The 20,382-nt window shown below is 35.8% G+C and overlaps 2 protein-coding genes across 2 annotated transcripts in view; both read right to left on the minus strand.

Annotated features, from left to right (window-relative positions):
* The window catches only part of LOC105055920 (L-galactose dehydrogenase), a 135,991-nt gene that overhangs the window by 105,566 nt on the left and 10,043 nt on the right, over nucleotides 1-20,382 (minus strand). The window lies entirely within an intron of this gene.
* Nucleotides 1,042-15,454, minus strand: LOC105055917 (sucrose transport protein SUT2). The gene is made up of 5 exons (XM_010937946.4): nucleotides 14,717-15,454; nucleotides 10,901-11,646; nucleotides 10,752-10,815; nucleotides 10,625-10,668; nucleotides 1,042-1,328 (listed from the first exon to the last, which is right to left on the minus strand). The coding sequence occupies exons 1-5, from the start codon at nucleotides 15,288-15,290 to the stop codon at nucleotides 1,170-1,172; spliced, it is 1,587 nt and encodes a 528-aa protein (XP_010936248.1). The 5' UTR covers nucleotides 15,291-15,454; the 3' UTR covers nucleotides 1,042-1,169.

Below are 20,382 nucleotides of genomic sequence, written 5' to 3' on the forward strand. Positions count from 1 at the left end.
AACTATTGCAGATACTGATGTCGGTAGGTAACGGACGCCGTAGACCTGAAAGTGGTAGCGGTTGCAGAAGGAAAGCTTTAACATCACAGGTTCTCGCACCACGGCATGGGCATTCAAGGCAACCATTTTTTTTTTTTTTTCAGAACCTTGTGATGGCCCCAAATCCAGGAATTTGTTCCAAGATGCTGATGCAAGAACAACTTGTGACAGCCTAAGAAAAAATAAAAGTTCACATCAACAGAAGCACAAAGCATGTCTCCATCAAAGCATTGATCAGCATATCCTCAACTTGTTGGCTACAATGTTCTCAATCCAAACATCCACAGAAGGCACCTTGTTGAGGACGTTATTCTGGCTCAGATGGACCATTCCATTAAGTCATCTGAGAAGAATCTGTCTGTGCTAATCTTCAGGCATAGAATGTGACCCATCATTTGGAGGTTGGGACGCTAAATTCTTTAAGGGTGAATAGTTTTGGAGATTCTGTCATGAAAAAAAAAAAAGTGCACTGAATTGTTCTTTTGTGCATAGCTATAAATCGGTATTTCTAGAAAATGTTAATATTCCACCTTCTAGAAATTTTCCTATGTTGATGTGTAACATGACTTACTTCTGATGTCATCTATTGGAACCCTTGGATCCAACCAAAAGGCGTAATGCATATGTCTTCAAGTCTACGTAAAATCTCGCGCTCTGTCACATAGATGAGCATCTACCGAAGCAAAAAAAACTCCCAAGTACGGATTCGTGCCTATCTCATGTCTTTTATGGTGCAATTCTTGCAACTGGTTTTTAACCCACTACGATGGCCATGCATGAATTAGTGCAGGTGTCAATAAAGTCGAAGCTATACTGGCCCATTTTTTTGGTGTTTTACCAGGGAGTGTTTTTGGCACTTGTTAATAGCATCTCCTTTTGGGTTTTGGAAGATAAAAAATTTTGTTTCAGACATCGGTAATGCTTGTGAAACAATCAGAAAGCCGAGGGTTAAGGTGTACAAGACAGCTAAAAGAAGCAGAAATCATTGCAGAGTGACGGACAGGAAAGGAATAAGCAGCTTTATTCAACAAATGACACATATTATTTACATCTTTTCCCATGTGAAATGGTTATTAAATAACAGTATAGATTTCAAGAAGCATAATGACAAAAAGAATACAACAATATACTTATCTGCGACCCCTTGTCCTTGCAATTTGAGATCGAGGAAGACCAACAATTGCCAAAAGTCCACTGCCAAAAGCTGCAACTGCTGCTACAGCAAAGGCTGGTGAATTGCCACCTCCGAATAATTGATCCCATGGTCCACTTCCCAGAGACACAAGCACCTGATGTTTCACAATTCCCATCAGAAACAGTTAAAGGCAGGTAATACTCAATTAGTAAGCATGGTAACTGAACACTAGCTTCATTTTCCATTTCTATATCAAAAAGCTCTTGTATTTACATGCAGATGATGTGAAAGTTCTTTGGTAGGCCGGACAGTTGTTAACAGTTACCAAATAAATTGGTTGCAGAGTTCAGCTTAGCAAGGCACCAGGTCTCATATCCTACCAATTTTGAATTTTGCTCCAGCAGAGAAAATATATCATTTATTAAAGGCCTGATACTTCAAATATAAACTATGCAGTTCATGCGATATGGTTCTTCAATACTGAAAGTATGGTAGCATTCCTTGTCTATGGGAACCACTCATTCAATATTTGGATTTCCAAAACCAATAACTTCGTGCATTATTCATAAGTTCATTAAGATTTAAAAAGAAAAAGTACATCATCCTAAATCAGAAAGACAGATTGATGAAAATCTAGAGAAAAAAAAAATCTACATTTTGTCCCCAATTTGATAAAAAAATGAAAATACGACACAAAAAGCAAAATTTTTCCTGATAATCTCAACCAGTGAAATGTACTGTTTATAAAGATTAGTAAATTACAAACTTTTGCTGGAAACCCCATAAAAATCTATAACTGAAAGTAAAGCAAAGAAAGTATATTAGACGAAAGCGGAAGAAATTTGTTACGGAAAGAAAAATTAAAATATATTTGTTATAATTTTCATCAAATGTGATTCTCCATCATATATACTTCCATTGTTAAGCCTAACTTGCATATAAGTATTCATAAATTTCCTAATATATTCAACATTCCAGTTTAATTTATTATAATCAACTTCCAGCAAAATTTTACCCATCCAACAACTTGAATTCTCAAGTTACCAAACAAGAAAACTTGAATTCTCATCATAAGTGGAAGCAAAGTTTAAGATTTCATTATTAGTTAAAGTTAAACTTTATGATGACACAACAAATGTAGACAAAGAGATTAAATAATTTAAAGTAGATTAAAGCAATTCCTTCTGTAGACTCGTGTTGGATTGACATAATGATATCGACGTGACATAGAAAAGAAACAACCCCAATTCTTATCTAAGCTTCTAGACCCTACACTGATCTATTGAAACATATGCTCCAGGAACTGAACAACATGTCACCTCACCACTCCGTTGTTCTCAGGAGAGCTCAACTTAAGACCCAATCTTGTAGGCATCTTTCTTAATAAAGATAAAAGCATAAACTGAACCGTAAGACTAATTCAAATGGTAGGTAAGGACAAAGGGCTATGAAATTGAAGAAATAGTAACTGTCTCATTATTTGAAACCAAGAAAATCTTAGACTCCCATTGATCATGAATTACCTGAGGCAGGTTACATAAGGATGAGTTTCTAAGACTGAACCTCATGACAAAGGGATTAATTATGGAACATTTGCCAAAAATCTTCACAAGTGGGAGATAGAAGACAGGTAAGAATGCACTTAGTTTGGAGGGCCAGACAGGACTAGTATAGCCAGGAAGATAGGGGCATTGTAAGTAGAGGAGGAGGATTTGGGCATGAATACATTAAAAGTAAATACGGAAGATGGATTATCTGGGTCTTGCAAAGTTTCAGAGAGAAGTGAACACGAGCTTGGAAGGATGGTTTATACTTGCTTATTCACTTAAATATGCACTATCTAAACAATGACACTACTACAGTTTGCTTAATAAAAGAATAACTCTGACAGGATTTTAAAGCTCCCTCTTTTTCATATGTGATGTGGGTTTTATCATGTATATATCCAAATTCGTTCAGTTAGTTTGGTTCTGGTGTGGTTGGTCCAGGATTAACTTGGTAAAAGTTCTGTACCTGGCCAGACCTACACTTGCTCAAATGGGAGAAAAAAACATTCACTCAACCAGTTTACCTTTTATGTGAGCCCACTACCCAATAGGCTAACATGACATATTTGCATCCCTACGTGCAAACTCAATAGGACAATCAATTCTAAGACACCAAAACAAACACTCTTCCAAATCTCCAGCTGAGGGAAACTAATTTCACCAAAAGCTATTCTTCAACTTCACCTTCCCCATCTCAATTTCTTTTCGGCAGTGTAAGTCTTGGAAGATTTGATCTTAGGTGGAAAGCAATTGATGTGGAATAAAAAATAATTGACTCTAGAGAGCTTTTATATACTCAGAAGTCAGAACCTTTAGGTTAGATAATTTTTGAATAAGTTTTAATCTTGTTTTAAGTATTAGTGCATAAGAAACCTACTTTATGTATATGTTGGACTGAAAAAGTCAAGAAAATCATTTGAATCTAAATTTTTCGGTAGTTTAGGTGTCTTTCTATATAGGGATGAGTGGAAAACCTGAATTCCTTCTTCCCTGTTTCTTACAGCAGAAAGCAAGGTCATTTCTTGATCCAGATTCTAGCAGATTCTAATTTTGGTCCTACATCAAAATTGTTATCAGAGATAAAGGACTCCATATTCCTTTCTTTACCTTAGTCTTTTTGTATTCTCTTCTTGTTTTTTCCCCTTTTTTCATGTTATCAAACAAGCAGTTGAGTTTCATTCGATGCTCTTGACTAGCATATCCAATACAAGAAGCTCTTTTAACCATCGCACACTAAATTAACATCTATCAATAATGATGTGATGTCAGATTGCTAAATTACAAGCAATTGTCACAACTTCAGATGTTAAAAAAAGCTCATGGAGACTGAAATATAGACCAAGAGTCATGAAGACAGAAATTAAAGAACCACTACATGAAGAACCTACATTGAAGCTTTCCCAAGTGAAGAGCATGTCATAGACAAAGAAGTTAGAGAATCACACTGTTTTTCCTATTACACAAGCTTCACAAAGAACTTATCCAATGTCCACCTCACATGGCATTCAAATACTAAAGCACAACCATAGGTGGGAATGGACAGAAAATGATGAGATAGGTTGGTCAGAGTGAATAAAAGGATGTCAACTAAACCACCAAAGACATTTTTCACACAGTGACTCAAATTTCATAGACTGCACCTTTAGAGACTTCCTATTTAATAGAAAATTCATATAAAATGAGTATATCACAGGCACAACGATATGAAAGTTAATGGTTTAGTAAAATTTGAACCATTCCACAAGCCTCATCAGTTAGATTCTTTATGCCCTTTAAGTCCTCTCAAGCAACTCCTAGCAAATTTTGTTAAATAAATTTAAGGAAAAGAAAAGAAAAGAGAGATAATGTTCCCTAGCCAAATGCATCAGCCCCACAGCCCTAGGAAATTCCATCAATCAAAGCTGCCCTCAGGAAGGCAACAGTATTAACAGAGCGCATACTGATTAAGAAATTTTAATTGACACAATCTTAAAACCTTGCTCGGTCCATCATATGAACTTAGGTTGCTAAACTGAACCTTATCACCAAGCACTATATGTGCTATACCGCAATCAAAATAAACATATAGAATCAAAGAAAACATATGGAGACGTTATTTAGGGTAGTGATAATCTCATTACAAAGAAACATATAGAAAATTATAATAATCTAATAAAACCAATTTTTCTATATGATAGGTCGACCATGAAGGCGATTTTCTTGCTTAAGCAATTCATGGAAAGATATAGAATCAACACATGCTTCTTGATTGAGTTAATGAAGTATATGTCAAGGTACCAGAGGTTAATTTGTTTGCATTAAGATTTATGAAGAATCATTTTTGTCCCTCTCATCTCACCTCCTCCAACAATGAGATGAAATGACTAGAAGCCAGAAAACACCAGTCTCATTCCCTTTGGAAATGAGAAACAAAGCACATCATCACCCCATGTAGAAAAAGAACCAAAAAAATTGGCAAACAGAAACACCCATGGTACTAATCCTCCTAGTTTCTCCCCTCTGATGTACTCTTAAGAGCTCCTTCAATTTTTTTGCTTTCATCTTGCTCTTCCAATCAACACCCTTTCTATTCAAATTTCATGATAAGCCTACAATTTTGCAACCTCAGGAGGAAGGCAACTATTCTAAATTGGAACAAGAAATATGAATCTTGCATACTACCAAGCAGATTAACCTAGGACAAAAACATTTTCTACTCAAAATAAACATTTTTGTAAATGGTATGGAGAAATTATTTTTATTTCAAATAAGAACTAATGAACAAGCATATTGAACTTTATAACCTAGAAGGGGCTTTTAGCAAAAAAGAAAAGTAAACAATACATTAGAATTCATCATGGACATACACTGGTGACAGGGGAACAACATGTGATTTTTTAGCTTCATTGGGTTTGCATCAAAGGACAGCTCTAAGATCATGTTTAAAATCTCCTTAAACTAGTAATTGATGAAGTTGTTCTCAATAACCAGGTAGATATTGTGTTATATGTAACTTGAGGTGATACAACATTGGTTGGTCTAGAGACCAGTAGGTAAAATGCTAAATCTAAACTATGGAAAAGATCAGATATATGGAATCAAGCCAAAAAAAAAAGAACCACAGCCAGTGTATGAAATGCAATTTCCTTTTTCCATGGAAATAAAAATGAGGCAGTCAAAACTAGCTAATAAGAGATATCATAATACAACTGGTTCATTATCTTATCACAGGAAAATAATTGGCAAAGTCTCAACTATTATCATTAGAGCTACACAAATGAAGTGGCTAGGTGCAAGTGTTATCTAAGGATATATTCATTAGCTACCAAAGCAAATATCATACAAAAATGACAATGAGGCCCACCATGTCGCATGGTTCAAAAGAACAAGTTACATACAAGGTCCAAATAAAGATGGCCATGACACAAATGAAGATGAAAACCTAAGGACTCATTTAGTTCGCGGGAAGAACTTTTCTTCCTAGGAAGTAACTTTCCAGAAAGTTACTTCCTAAAAAGTTATTTCCTAGGAATAAGACTTGAGCATGTTTGGTTGACCATGAAAAAGTGATTTATTGCAGAGTAGCTTATGTTTGGTCGAGCATCAATTTTTCTAACTTCTTGAGAAGTTATTTCCTACAAGTAGGATTTGCGCATGTTTGGTTGATCATGGGAAAGTGATTTATTGCAAAGCAACTTATGTTTGGTCGAGCATCCATTTTTCTGAAAAAACTATATAAAATACCTATTATACCTTTAGTAGATATAAGACCATACCTTTTTACTCTTAAACTTTATATAAATATTAATATTATATTAATATTTTAATATAATAAATTTATTAATATAGATATAAACATAATATTAAATGTAATATTATATTAATATAAATATTCATATATTAATGTAAATATTATAGTGATATTAATTAAATATTATATTTGTATAAATATTAAAATAATATTAAAATATAATAAATATTATAATATTAATATCAATATTATATTATATTCATATAAATATTAAAATAATATTAGTATAATATTATATCACGATTCAGTATTTCATCCTAACTATTCATTGATATTTTATAAAATCTTAACCGTAGATTTTAAAAGGATATTTTGAAAAAAAAAAAATATCACCACTTTCCATCTCATGGGAACCCATCTCTCCCATGGGTTTCTACTTTCCATGAAACGTGAGAAGTGACTTCCCATGGAAAGAGCTTTTTCCACTCTCTCTCCTCTTAAAACTTCAACCAAACAAGAGCCCCCTCTCCACTTCCCAGGAACTGTCTCTTTTTCTCTCCACTTTCCGTCAACCAAACGAGTCCTAAATGTATACCAAAGCTACAACCAATAAAGTGAGAGATAAATATACTTTAGAATTCAGAGAAAGTCATGAAAAACCTATTTATATGGTATTATTAAGCATTAAGACCAAGGATATCTAACTTGAAATCGGACCCTAAGCCGGCCACCCGGCGATACGAGTTGGTATACCATAATGGACCGTACCGAGCCCGAACCGACACGAAAATGGAGGATGAACTGGGGAGAAAAAAAGGGAAAAAGAGGAGGGAAGGAGGGAGAGAGAAGGAAAGGGAAACCGACGAAAACGTCGGCGATGGCCACCGGAGGGCCGTCGAGGCCTCTTGGGCTCCACAGTCCTCCACGAGAGAAAATGAGAAGAGAGAGAGGGGAAGGGAGGTGAGAGGGAGGGGAAGGGAGGTGAGAGGGAGGCCGCTGTGTGGCCATCAGGTGTTGGCCACCTGACGGCCCTCCGACGGCCTTCCGATGGCCTCCATGCGCCTTCCCCTCCCTTCACTCCCTTCCCTTTCCCTCTCTCTATCTCTTTCTCTTTTCGCATCTCACGGAGAACTGCTGAGATCCAGAGGATTCGCAGCTCAACGGGCCACCATCAGCCATCGCCGACCTTTTCATTTTCTTTCCTCCCCTCTTCTCTCTCTCTTCCTCTCTTTCCTTCTCCCTTACGTTGTTTTCGTCAGCGTTTCGAATGGAACGTCTGAATCCCATTGGTTAGCCGCTGGTATGGTTTGGCATACCCCAAACCCTTTGGTTGAGGGCAATTCAGCGAACCACGATTAAGAATGTTTTAGTTCGCATGAATGAAATAGAATCAGAATGAAAATGAAATAGGAACAAAATATAGAAAATCAAAATTTTCATTCCTACACCCATGGTTTGCTGTATGGATATCAGAGTTTGAACTGATCGATTAGTGGTACAGTTTGAAACACCCCCGTGCCATTCTGTGCGGACCTAAACTAACACAGAGAGGACGAAGGGAGAGCTAGAGAGAAGAGGGAATAAGAGAGTCTTTGGAAGCCACCAAGGGCAGCTAAACTCACTGCACATGGTGGAAGCCGGAGGAGGGCAGAGGGAGGAAAGAAAGGAAGAGGGAGAGGAGGCCTCCAAAAGGCTAGCAAAGCTACCTCGCTACCGTCGAGGCCAACAAGGTCAAAGTAGAGGCTTCGCCCTCCTCCTGATCAAAACATGGGCTTCGGCCCCTATTTTCATTTTTTGCAATTTATCGCATAAAGTCAACAAATGTGTTGCCAACTTCAACCAAAAATCTCAAAAAAAAAAAAGTGAAGTGAACAATACAATTGCCGACTTCCCCCGATAAATCGCAAAAAAAGATGGAAACAAAGGCCGAAGTCCCTGTTTCAATCGAGAGAATGGCGAAGCTCCTCCTCCGGCCTTCACCAACCTCAGTGGTGGCGAGGCAATTTCACCAACCCTCCAAAGGCCTCCTCTCCCTCTCCCTCTCCTCCCTCCCTCCACCCACCTCCAACTTCCACCATATGTAGCAAGCTCGATGGTCCTCCAAGGTCCTCTCCTTCCCTCCCTTCGCCCACCTCCAACTTCCACCATGTGCAGCGAGCTTGATGGCCCTCCAGAGGCCCTCTCCTCCTCCTTCCCCTCTCTCTTCCTCTCTTTCCTTCTCCCTCGCCCCCTCATCGGTATCTCATTTTGAACGTCGGAAGCATCCCAGTCGGCTGCCAATATGGTTCGGCATGCCCCGAACCGTGTTTTGGCGAACCATGCGTATACCGTTGTTTGGTCAAGAAACAAAAAATTGCATGTGAAAGAAATAGAAATTCCATTCTAGTGTTTAATTTTTAACTAATTATATTTTAAAAATATTTCACATTAATATTTTAAATATTTCACAGGGAATAGAATCAAATTTTATAATGCAACACTTACAATAGTTTTGAAGCCTCCATTTAAATTTTACATTATATGTATATATGTGTAAATAACAACCACTATAATGTTAGAGTGATCGATTTTTCACATTTTCAAAATAACATTTTTAAATTCAATTGAATTTAAATTATGAATTCTTATTTTATACTGCAAATGCCACCAAATGATTTGTACAAAGTTTGTCACTTATCCCTATTTTTTACCATAAGAAATCATATTTGAAATATGATTAATTCATATTTGAAATATCTTACATTTTTCATTTCTATAAGAATGATTATTTCTCCCATTTAAGATTGGAATGAGAATTCCTCCATTTAAGGGAATAATAAACCTTAAGAAATCATAATTCCATTCCTTGTTACACAAACCAAACATTGACAAGGGGCCAAAGCTGAATTTCTATTCCATGCCAGCTCCCATTCCAAGAACCAAATGTAGCACAAGGATCTAAGCAAAATCCAAAACCGTGAGGTGATAAGATTTGTGCTGAAGGGTCTAGAATGAAGGAAGAATACCCAAGCATCGTCCATGAAGTTATAAAAGAGGATTTGGAAAAGTTAGCAAACTCACTAGAGCTAACATTCGATAGGAGCAAGCTACAGATGAGGATCCATGAAGTCATCAAAAATATGGTGACAAGTCTGCATGATTATAGTTACATAATGATGTGCCTTTTCCTTGTTACTTCCTTTTCCTTATTCTGTTTAATGGAGATTTAAAAAAGTGTGAAGCTTTCTAGCAAAATAATGAAGTAGCTATCAGTGGGGAGGAACATTTTCTGCGTTATTCCATTAAATTAAGTTACATAATAATGAATGGGAATTTTGCCACAAAAATTGACTTTATTTTCATTTACAAAAATGGATCACTTTCATTCTTTTTGACAGAAAGTGTTCATTTTGGACTTTAGTGCAGCATCGTACCCATACTCTCAAATGAACACACATTTAGCTCATAAATGCACAATACCCATACTCTCAAATGAACATACATTTATCTCATAAATGCACATTGTGATAGTCAAAGCACGCAGATAAGTAACTGATGCAAAAGTAATACAAGTCAATACACAGGCAGAGTAGTTCTCATGCTATTCATGAAGATAGGGGTATGATAGTCCAAAAATCCAAAATGGACAGTTCCTATGCAAAGATTAAAAAAATAAAATAATATGACCCAAAATAAAATTGAAAAACAAGAGAATAAATTTATCCTTATAAAATTCTGCAATACTATAGGATGTCATAGAATATCTTCATTCTAAATCTTTCCCTTGTTTCTATGGGTTTCACTTTGATGCAAGCCTTGCTTTTACTTTGCATATTATACATATGCAATTGCTTTCTTTGGTTTAGTCTCTTGAATGGTCAGTGGAATTATGTGAGTTCTAAGCACATGAGCGTAGCTTGCACATTATATGCTCAATAGATTTCTTTAGGATACCAAGTCATTTGGTTTCTTTTCATTACATTTAAATTTCATAGTCTTTCTTTAAATCTTGAAGCATTCTTTAGAACTTGAGTTGCCTAATACAGGATAGTAACGTGCCCCCTTATTTCCCAAAACAAGAATACAAGAAACATATGCAATTTCGCATAGAATTCTCAAATACTTGTCCTATAACAAGGAAAAAAGATACTAGGTAAACACAATTTAGGAATATTACAGTAAGAGCATGTCTACCTGAGGAATCACAATCGCAAGATTTAGAATGCCCATTGCTAATCCTGCAATTTAATTGTCAGTAAGCACATAAAAGACCAAGGTAATGAAATACAAAAGATTCAGGGAGAAGAAATTGAGCACCTACCTTGACCAAGCCTTAAAGACTCGATTCGTGTAGAAACCATTGCATAAGGAATACTATATGTCACCTACAAAAATGATAACTTCTTTATAAAGTAACATGCTAAAATGACTACTAATTAATGGAAGTTTATATTGAAGCTATTTACTCACTGCCAGCGGTGCTCCAAGTACTGCAAAGGCAATTAGTGCAGCGACAACAATGCCATCTGGAGGAAGTCCACTGCTTTGGTAATCCGCATTTTTTGCAATATAAGATATTATGAGCATTGCTACAAAGCAGAAAGACATGAGAATGTTTGAGATTCCCCAAACGAGGCCAGCTCCCAACTTCCGACACAGTTTTTCGATCACCACTGAAGTAAAACCCAGAACAACAGAATTCAACATCAAAGCAAAAGCCCCCATTCGCACTCCAGTTTGATATATTTGCCCTTCATCTGGGTCGCCTCGATAGATCTCCCGGCCCATCCAATCAGTGTCAAAGAGAATAAATGGAAACCATCCTATCCAGGTAAATGCAGTAACAATCAGAACCATCCAAACAGGCAATGTTAAGTATCTAAAGGATCCTATCAATTCCCAGAGGAAAGCCTCTTGGCCATGGTTTAGCTGCTCTTCTGTTCCTTCAGCAGAGTATGGAGCCACACTGCTAGAATTTAGAGGAGCTTCTTGGACTGATGATATACTGATATAAGTAGTGATGATAAGAAGAATGATGTCAAGAAGAAAAGCAGACTTGAGGTTGGCACAATTTGTGCTGCAAGCAGAGGAGACAGTGAAGGGAAAGAGGGTACACCAGCCACTATAAGATCCAGTAGCAAAGCCTAGTATATTTCCCAAGGCCATGAAGAGTGAAAAATAAGCATTAGCTATCCGAGTCCTCCTGTGATCCTTCCCTGAAATAACAGAAAGAATGGAGGCATCTATTAGGTAATCATCATGTAGAGCGGCAAATCTGAAGTGACTCAGAAACTGAATATATTAGGTTGGATCATTTGACTGCCCCAACCAGATATTGAACAAGTCATTTACTTGACTCAAGTTAGCTAAAGTCTTTTTTAAGGTCTCTTAAAATTTTCCACAGACATATAAGGTGGAGAAAACTTTCTCAAAAGAAAAAAAGGAAAAAAAAAAGTGAAAAAGGTATCTTTTCCTTCCATATAACCTCCAAAAACTTCTATCCACTAAAATTCCTAAAATCTGAAAATGGACTGGGAGGCATTGAAAAACAAAAGGGCATGCTTGGTCAATAGGATTAGCTTTTATTTCAGAGAAGAAGTTATCTTACCTAGGGCTGTCAAACAAGCGCCCCATTTTGAGCAGTTGTGTTCAACTAGAAATTCAACTCAAACTCAGGTACTGTGTTAAAGTCAAGCTAGGCTTGACCTGCTTGAACGTGGAATTATCAAGCTAGAAATAGGAGTATAAATAATTAATATATATTACATAGTTACTCTTATTGCATATAAATAAAAATTATTTTTTATCATAAACTCATACACAGAAGAAGTATTTCAAATTAATATTAAGTGTTAACGGCAGAAATTAGCTCAAAATTTTTTTTACAAAGGCCTTGAGGGACCTCTTGTTCCCACTAGATTTCTTAAAGCAATTGTTCATGACAAGCTCAAGTCTAGTTTAAACTAAATATGCTGGTTCAAGCTCAACAAAGTTACAGAATGAGCTGAGTTTGAGCTTGGCCTGGCATGCTCAATTTCAACTAGTTTATAACTCTGTTCTTACTTATAACCCATAAGACCTACCAATGGAAGACAATCAAAGACCAGATTAGCATGCTAAGGCATAAAAATTAGTGTATCCAATATCGATGAAAGCATAAGATTTGAGAAGTTAAAACCTGATTGTAAAAACCAGAAAGTCTAAATTTAACTATAAAGGATAACATTCTAGAGAAAAAGTTAACAGAATTGGAATAAGGAAGCTTCACAAATAAACATACCTGCAAAATCTGCAGGTTATAATGAGGTAAAAAGGTGCTCTACCATAAGTAATATGACACAGCACCTGAACAGATGCTAGCAAATTCGACAGTCTAAGGCATGTCATTACATAAGTACCAAGACCCTCAAGAATAGTAACTCAGAAGCCACTCAAACTACAATATATTTGAGTTATGAACCTTTCAATTAATACTAGGATTAGTTATTTAGGCCTTAGTAATGAATCAAAAATGCTTGGTGAGCACATTAATGGGAAACAAATGATAAGACCTAGTATAACATAATATTCCTATGATCCTATCACTTTCATGTACTTATAATGTTATTTTCTAGTAGTCTGGCAGATGCTATGTTAATGAAACATGTAGTGCTGCATCAGTTATCCCATCTTTCTATTCTATACATGCATCCAACTAACAGTAACATATCATTTCCTGTGGTTTTTTTGAAGGCCAGTCCTATCAAAGAAAGAATATCTTATACTACCCTAAATCCTATAGGCCTAAGAGTAATGATTCCTATTTCAGTCAAAATGTTAAAAGTCATGATTCCTATTTCAGTTTCCCTACTCCTATTGGCCTAAGAGTAATCGACCTATAAATTATAATGGTTACAAGCCATTTATCCACAGAATCAAGGTAACAAAGCCTAAGACCCAATACTTCCCCATTCAATTTCTATACTTATAGGTCTAAGAATTCTGGAGTCTATGAATTTTAATGGATGAAAACCATTTATCCACAGAATCAAGTTAATAGCCTCAGGCATTCCATATTGCATTTCAGTTTCTCCTTGTTATATATCTATGAGTTTTTAAGTCTACGGATGGTAATGCCTGCATGTCATCTAAGCAAGTAATCAGGGTAATAACCTTAGAACATACATTTCCCATTTCAATCTTTCAAGCTATTTGTAGGTCTAGGAGCTTTGGAGTTCATAAATTACCAAGCTTATGGGCCATCCATGCAAGCTAGTAAGGTGGTAGGCTAAAGCCTAAAAGAGTCTGATCCCCGATCCTCTCAAAGTGATCTAAAGTCTCTTCTCTTGTTCCTCTGCACTCATTTTCCACTCTTAATTACAAATTCAACTGATTGCACATCATAAAGGCATCAAGTCCTACCAAATTAAGTCAGCTAACTTAAAACTAGTTCAACTCTCTTTCTCTTTGGTGTTTACCAAAAATGGAGCTCCATTAAATGAGGTTCCAATCAAATCCGATATATATATATAAAATAATACTCTGTGAAGGAGTATTGAAGTGTTCCCAACTTAGTTTCTCAAATGAGTTTTGTTGTGCCATCTGAAAATAACACCTCTTCATATTAAATTATATTATTAATGTATGGTATTATTATATTTTTATAATTAAAACTATTTATATAGATAGTTGAGAATATAAAATGATCCTAAGAATTTGAATATATATTATTTTATTATTTATATATAATTTTTTTCAATCTGATCAGATTTAGAAGAAAAATTATTTTCGTACATCCGGCTCCGCACGACGCGGGTCTCCGGCTAGTTTACTAATAAATCATAAATATATAAACAACAAATTGACTAAAGACAAGAGCAAACAAAATTTTCTGGTCGGCAGCATTTATGAACCATTAAGAAAACGACTTGATGCTACCGACGCACGTCTCCTTCTTCAAAATTAGCAAATCTTGCCTTCAACTGAAAGCGAACGACATAAGCAGCGATTCCATGGCATGGCATTTAGGTAAATATATCAAAGATTCAAGGCCATTAAAATGCATTGCCTATCCCGACCCGGTTTTTTTTGCGAACCGCTGGGGGTTTGATGGGCAATATGGCCCTTGGTGAACCCACCACCAAGGCACCAACCGAGGGAAAGCGCATCGCTTTTCCGATTCCTACGCCCACGTCGCTTTCGGCTCCGTCTAACTTTACTAAATCGCAACGCAGGAAGCCGGCGACGTTGCAAAGCTCAGCTTGCATCGCGACGGAATCAAGAAGGAAGAGAAAAGAGATTGCGGACCTGCGAGATCGGCGAGGAGGGCTCGGCAGGGGCCCTGGGTGGCGTTGTTGCCGACATCAAGGAGCCAGAAACCTAGGAGGTAGACGACGACGGCGCGGGGACGGCCGGGTCCGTTGGGAGGATCGCCGAGGAGGCGGCCAAGATCGGCGGAGTAGCCGACGAGGAGGACGGCTAGGGCGATGGTGGCGGCGCCGGCGGCGATGAAGGGGCGGCGGCGGCCGAAGGAGCTGGTGGAGCGGTCGCTCAGGTGGCCGACGAGGGGCTGGACGATGAGCCCCGAGAGGGGCCCACAGAGCCACACCAGGCTTGCGAACGCGTGGGGGATCCCCAGCTCCTGGACGTAGGGGGTCAGCAGCGAGAGCTGGAGAGCCCACCCGAACTGGATGCCGCACGCCACGGACGCCACCCAGAGGAGCCGCCGCAGCGGAACCCTAGGAGGCGGCGGCGCTACCGCCGCGACCGGAGGCGCCGCCTCGCTCCGATGCCTCCCGTGCACCCGCGGTGGCGGTGGCGCCCCGCTCCGATGCCTCCCGGGTGCTGTCACCTCTTTCTTCGCTCTCCTCTCTCTCTCCATCTCTTTCGCGTCGCCACGCTTTTCGTAGTCGATAAGACCCGGGGAAGGAGCGACCTTTGTCTGAACTAATAACCGAATCTTTTGAAAATAATATCTAATAAATTCGGCTCATATTATTTCGGCATCGCAGGAGAAGAGAGAACGAGGGTGGCGAGGGTTATATCAGGGTCTCAGGGGGCGAGCAGGGGAAGTGGGTGCGGATATGGGTGAAGCATTGGACGGCATTTTATTAAGGGGTCTGGGCTTTGGATATTTTTACGGATCATGCCACCCGGTTTGGACTTCTTGGCTTCCCGTTGGTCACAGCGCACGGCGGACTGGACTATGAACTGGCAGCGTACGAACGCTGATCGGACGGTCGTGATTAAATGGGAATCATTTGATTGGGCTATGGACGGGCGTTGCGTGGTGGCTGGGGTCGTCGATTTGCTGCCGTGGGACAACGGCGCGAGGCTGGAGTTGGTGTCAGGTGTGAGGAGAATTATGCGGACAGGGGACAAATGGACGCCTCAAATGATTGCGGCTTTGGTCGTCGCAATTTGGGCCAAAGAACAGCTCATGCACATAGTCATGTGGGCTATGCGAATAAGTTTTGACATGTACATATGTAGCTAATATCTTTGATTTTTTTTTTTTTTTTTGGTAAAACTGAGCAAGTTTATTTATGATGCATCGAAAAGTTATAGAGCCAAAAATACAGTCCAGCTTGTGAGTTACCTGCTATGAGTTTAGGCTTAAAGAAACAAAATAAAATATACAAAATAGAGGTATACAAAATAAGTACTAAGGTAACATAGTCAGGAAAGGCAAAATATACATTTATATGAACAGAGGTAAGATACAGAAGATACAATAAGACAGCCAAAAGGAAATACTTGAGGACGTAACAGCCATTAGCAGCATATCTTTGAACTTTTTTTTTGAAAAAAAGGCTTGTCAAGTATACATGTACATGTAGCAAATATCTCATTTATGTGCACCATAAATCTGTCCACCTAAGTGCGTATCTCCATTGGATGCCCCTAATTTGAGGGCATTTGCATCTCATGCTGGGAGTGGATATTCTTTATCCATATCTACTTTTGGATCCATATTTGATGAGATTTAAAGATTTATCATGTATCATAGATGATCTACTCACATGATATTTATTATATTTATTCTATTACATGTATAATAAATTGGATGTTCTACTTGTATAAAAAAATTTTTGCCATGTGGACACCAAATTAATATTGATTATTTTGAATATTAATATAATATAAGTGAGAATATTTTCTTATAGAATCGTCATTTGCAGATTACCTCTATTCAACAATCCAGCATAAAAAATAAATACCACCTCCAAATGGTATTTATTTTATTTTCTCTCTCAAAAAATCGATATCGAATTCATTATTTATTTTTTTATTCTCCCATTCATTTTTCATATCAAACATGATAATCAATATGAAATTTATTTTTTTCAAACAAATAAATATAATATAATATAAATAAATTCCCCTGAGACAACTAAGTAGGATTTGGTATTATATAATATAAATATAATAAATATAAAAATATTATACTAATAGCAATAGAATATATAATTACATTGGTTAGATATAATTAATGATGGTAATAATATGGAAACAAGATTAGTACTACTTGTTCCATTCAAAGCAAATCTCTAATAGCGAGATCTATGTCCTTCCCATGACTTTTCAAAAATAGTTAATACCATTTTCTAGCATTCAAAGCAAACATTAATATCAAGAAGTATATTCTCCCGTTTCAAGGTATTATGGTAAACGGTGAAGGTTTCAATCCATGTAAAGTGCATTAAAGCAATTTCAAATTTTTATATTGAACTATATAATTTGATATTACAATGGATATTTTAAAATATTAAAGCATAATGTCTTTAATATAATCCATAGTAACATATTATGATATTCTTATTTAGTATAACATTTTGATATTATAACATGTATATTATAATATTTATTATATATTATATTATCTATCACATATCAATTATATTACAGTAATTAGGTAAAATTCAATATTATATAATATAAACATAAAACATATAAAATTATTGTAATATGGTAGCCATGCTATGTTGTCTGTCATTTAACTATATGTGTGTGTAAGTCATCTATACCTCCCATATTTTTTGCTTTTACTAAGTTTATAAAATCTTAATACATTCTTTCCTGATAAATAAATTTTTTTATTTTTGATAAATAAATCTCTCGTGGCACATTATTTGTATTGTAATAGTTAGTCTTAGTGTCAATAACAACTATTATTTTTATTTGTATCATTTTTAACTAAATATTTTCCAAAACTTAAGTTTTGCATCAATTTTTCTTAAGAAAAGAAATTGTAAAGTTTGAGGAATAATATTTTTATCAAGTGAAATAGTGGTGGATCCAGAAATTTTATTTTGTGGGATCAATATAATAAAAAAAGTAAAGGAGTTATATAATAAAAAAAATTATTTAAAAATAATAAAATATATAAAAATAATAATAATATGTAATATCTTAAATATCTTTTATAATAAAATATTATAAAAGAGCACCATAGTAACATTTAGATATTATTAAATATTAAAATTATAATGACTAATCAAAAATTATTTTAATCATATATCTTTAATATAAGTGAAAAAAAGAGGAGACAAAAAAATTAAAAGAATATTATAAAAAAAGAAGCTAAATAAGACAAACGTAATTCAAGTTGAGAAGAGAAACAAGAATAACATATAGTTTTTTATTGCATTTGGATTGATTAGGATATAAAAATAAATTGATATAGAATTTTAAGAGATAGACGGATGAGGACCATAGAATTAGGGTGGAGTATTAAAAGATAAATAATAAATAATAAATAAAAAAGAGAAAGAAATGAGGAAGGAGGAAGAGATGTCAAAATGGCATAAAAAAGAAAAAGAAGTAGGATGTATGAATCATTAAAGAGAGAGAATATAGGTCATAATTACTCTTTTTATCTTTTGACGTGGTTATTTTAGGATATAAAAAAATAAATTGAGGTAAATTTTAAATATAAGAGGTAGACGAATAGAGTTGAGATAGGATATTAAAAGATAAATAAAAAAATAATTAATTAAAAAAAAAAGAAAGAGAGAGAGAGGTCAAAGCGGTGTGTGAGAAAGAGAGAAAGAAAAATATAGGACATGTGAGTTATTAAAGAGAGAGAATTTAGATCATAATTATTCTTTTGATGTAGTTTTTTTTATCATTTATTTCTTCAAAATTTTATATGAGTTACGGAGTCAATTCATAAAATTAGTAGGATCAATTTTGATTTTTTCTACTAGTTAATATGGTTTTCTTACTATTATATATATATATATATTTGTGTGTGCGCGCGCGTGCGGACAGGTAGATAATTTTTTATTGTGGGGTCAAATTTTTTTTATGTGGATTTTTTTTTTTGTGTGTGTATAGGGTCAATTTTGTGTATGTGTGTGTGATTTTTTGTGGAGTCAATTGACCCCACATTTTTCCACTTGTATCCACCATTGGAGTGAAAGGTAAATAAAAAAGTATTGCCATTAACAACTTTAAGTATCAAATTAATAAAATAACATATTTTATAGCAAATAAAATTATTATGTACTCTTATAACTGATGCAAGAAAAAGATATTCTATAATGATCATGAATCAATAGTTATATATTATGAGTAAGTATGTTTTATTTGTTCCGTTAATGCTAAATTAGTATAAGTGATAGATAATAGTGTATCTCGTTACTATGAATATTGAGTATCAATTATAAGTATCAAGTATACTTATATATTAATTATATAAGTATAATGGATACTGGTGAATATTATCTAACTAAAATAGATAAATATTATATTTATCTAAACCAATAATTTATATCTTTTCGGATATTTCATGAGCGTTTGTGCTTAATCATCATTAAAATTTATTGCTTAATGTGCTATAAAACTTTAATTATTGAAGCTTACTACTTATTATAATTTATTATATTTTAATTTATATTGCATTTCGAGAAGCAAATCAACGGTGTGTTTGTTTTGGTCTTCATCAATGGTGTCCATTTTTCTTGGCTAATGATACACTTGGCAGAGCTCCATTGTCTCCCTCTCACCTAATGTCAGCTAAGATTCCTCCGGTCCCGGTGCTTAAAAAAAATCAATATATATGGACAAAATACACGTTCAACCGGTATATGAATATATATTAAAAAACTTGTGCACAAGCAAGAGCTTTCAAGCCTATGCAAAAATAATAATGTGTTCTTGTTGTTGACCTGCGCAATAATAAAGTATGCATCTCTGGGGACTTTCATCTATGCCTAACTGGAACCTAGATTTGGCATCTGAATGAAACCATATAGCTGGCCCCTCATGTAATCTCGGTAATTACTGGAGATAATTCTAGGTGTTCTCTGCTAAGAAAAGGACGTGATTATGATAATAACCATCTGGCAAAGTTTGGTCCATACTTTGTCTGTGATGGGCCATATTTGTTGCTTCTACTTGATAGGTGGTATTTTAGATGACTATAGTAATCATCATCATCATCATCATGCAGTTTGCTGCTTTGCTCCATTTCTTTGTTGGTGATGGGGCACCATGCCTGTTGCTCCTACTTGATAGGTGATATTTAAAGAATCAGGGAAGTAATTCATGCGTCTAAATTGTGACAACACGTTATTTGGCTCTTAGTGTCGATTGCAAGTTGGTAGATTATTGGTTTTGTGATGTGACTGCTTCTTGATGATGGAAAAAAAAAATATTTTACATCATGACATCTGTAAAGAAAAAATGGCACGATGGAAGATGCTTATTGGCAACCTTTAGTTGTTTAAACAATGACAACCTAGAGGTGGGACTCCTTGCCAGCTTTTTTTTCACCGGCCACTGGCATAAAGGTTCCCTACCTCCAATTAAAAAAATGTGCAGTATCGCAAGGCCTTCCGATCCGTAAAGATTTGGTATTGTAAGCAGTAACTATTATTCTTGTAGAGAGAAGTGATGGTCTATCCACATTACAGTTTGAATTCATGATTTCAGTCGAAGTTTTTATATGGCATGCTTAGTTAGAGATC

Source organism: Elaeis guineensis, chromosome 13 (assembly GCF_000442705.2).
Source record: "Elaeis guineensis isolate ETL-2024a chromosome 13, EG11, whole genome shotgun sequence".
In the NCBI taxonomy this organism is placed as follows: Eukaryota; Viridiplantae; Streptophyta; class Magnoliopsida; order Arecales; family Arecaceae; genus Elaeis; species Elaeis guineensis.

Excerpts from the sequence above, each read along its gene's own strand:
- LOC105055917 (XM_010937946.4), bottom strand. The coding sequence starts at position 15,290 with ATGGAGAGAGAGAGGAGAGCGAAGAAAGAGGTGACAGCACCCGGGAGG. Across the intron at positions 10,816-10,900 it reads TACTTGGAGCACCGCTGGCA|GTGACATATAGTATTCCTTA; the intron begins GTGAGTAAATAG and ends TCATTTTTGTAG. Across the intron at positions 1,329-10,624 it reads TTGCGATTGTGATTCCTCAG|GTGCTTGTGTCTCTGGGAAG; the intron begins GTAGACATGCTC and ends GTGAAACATCAG.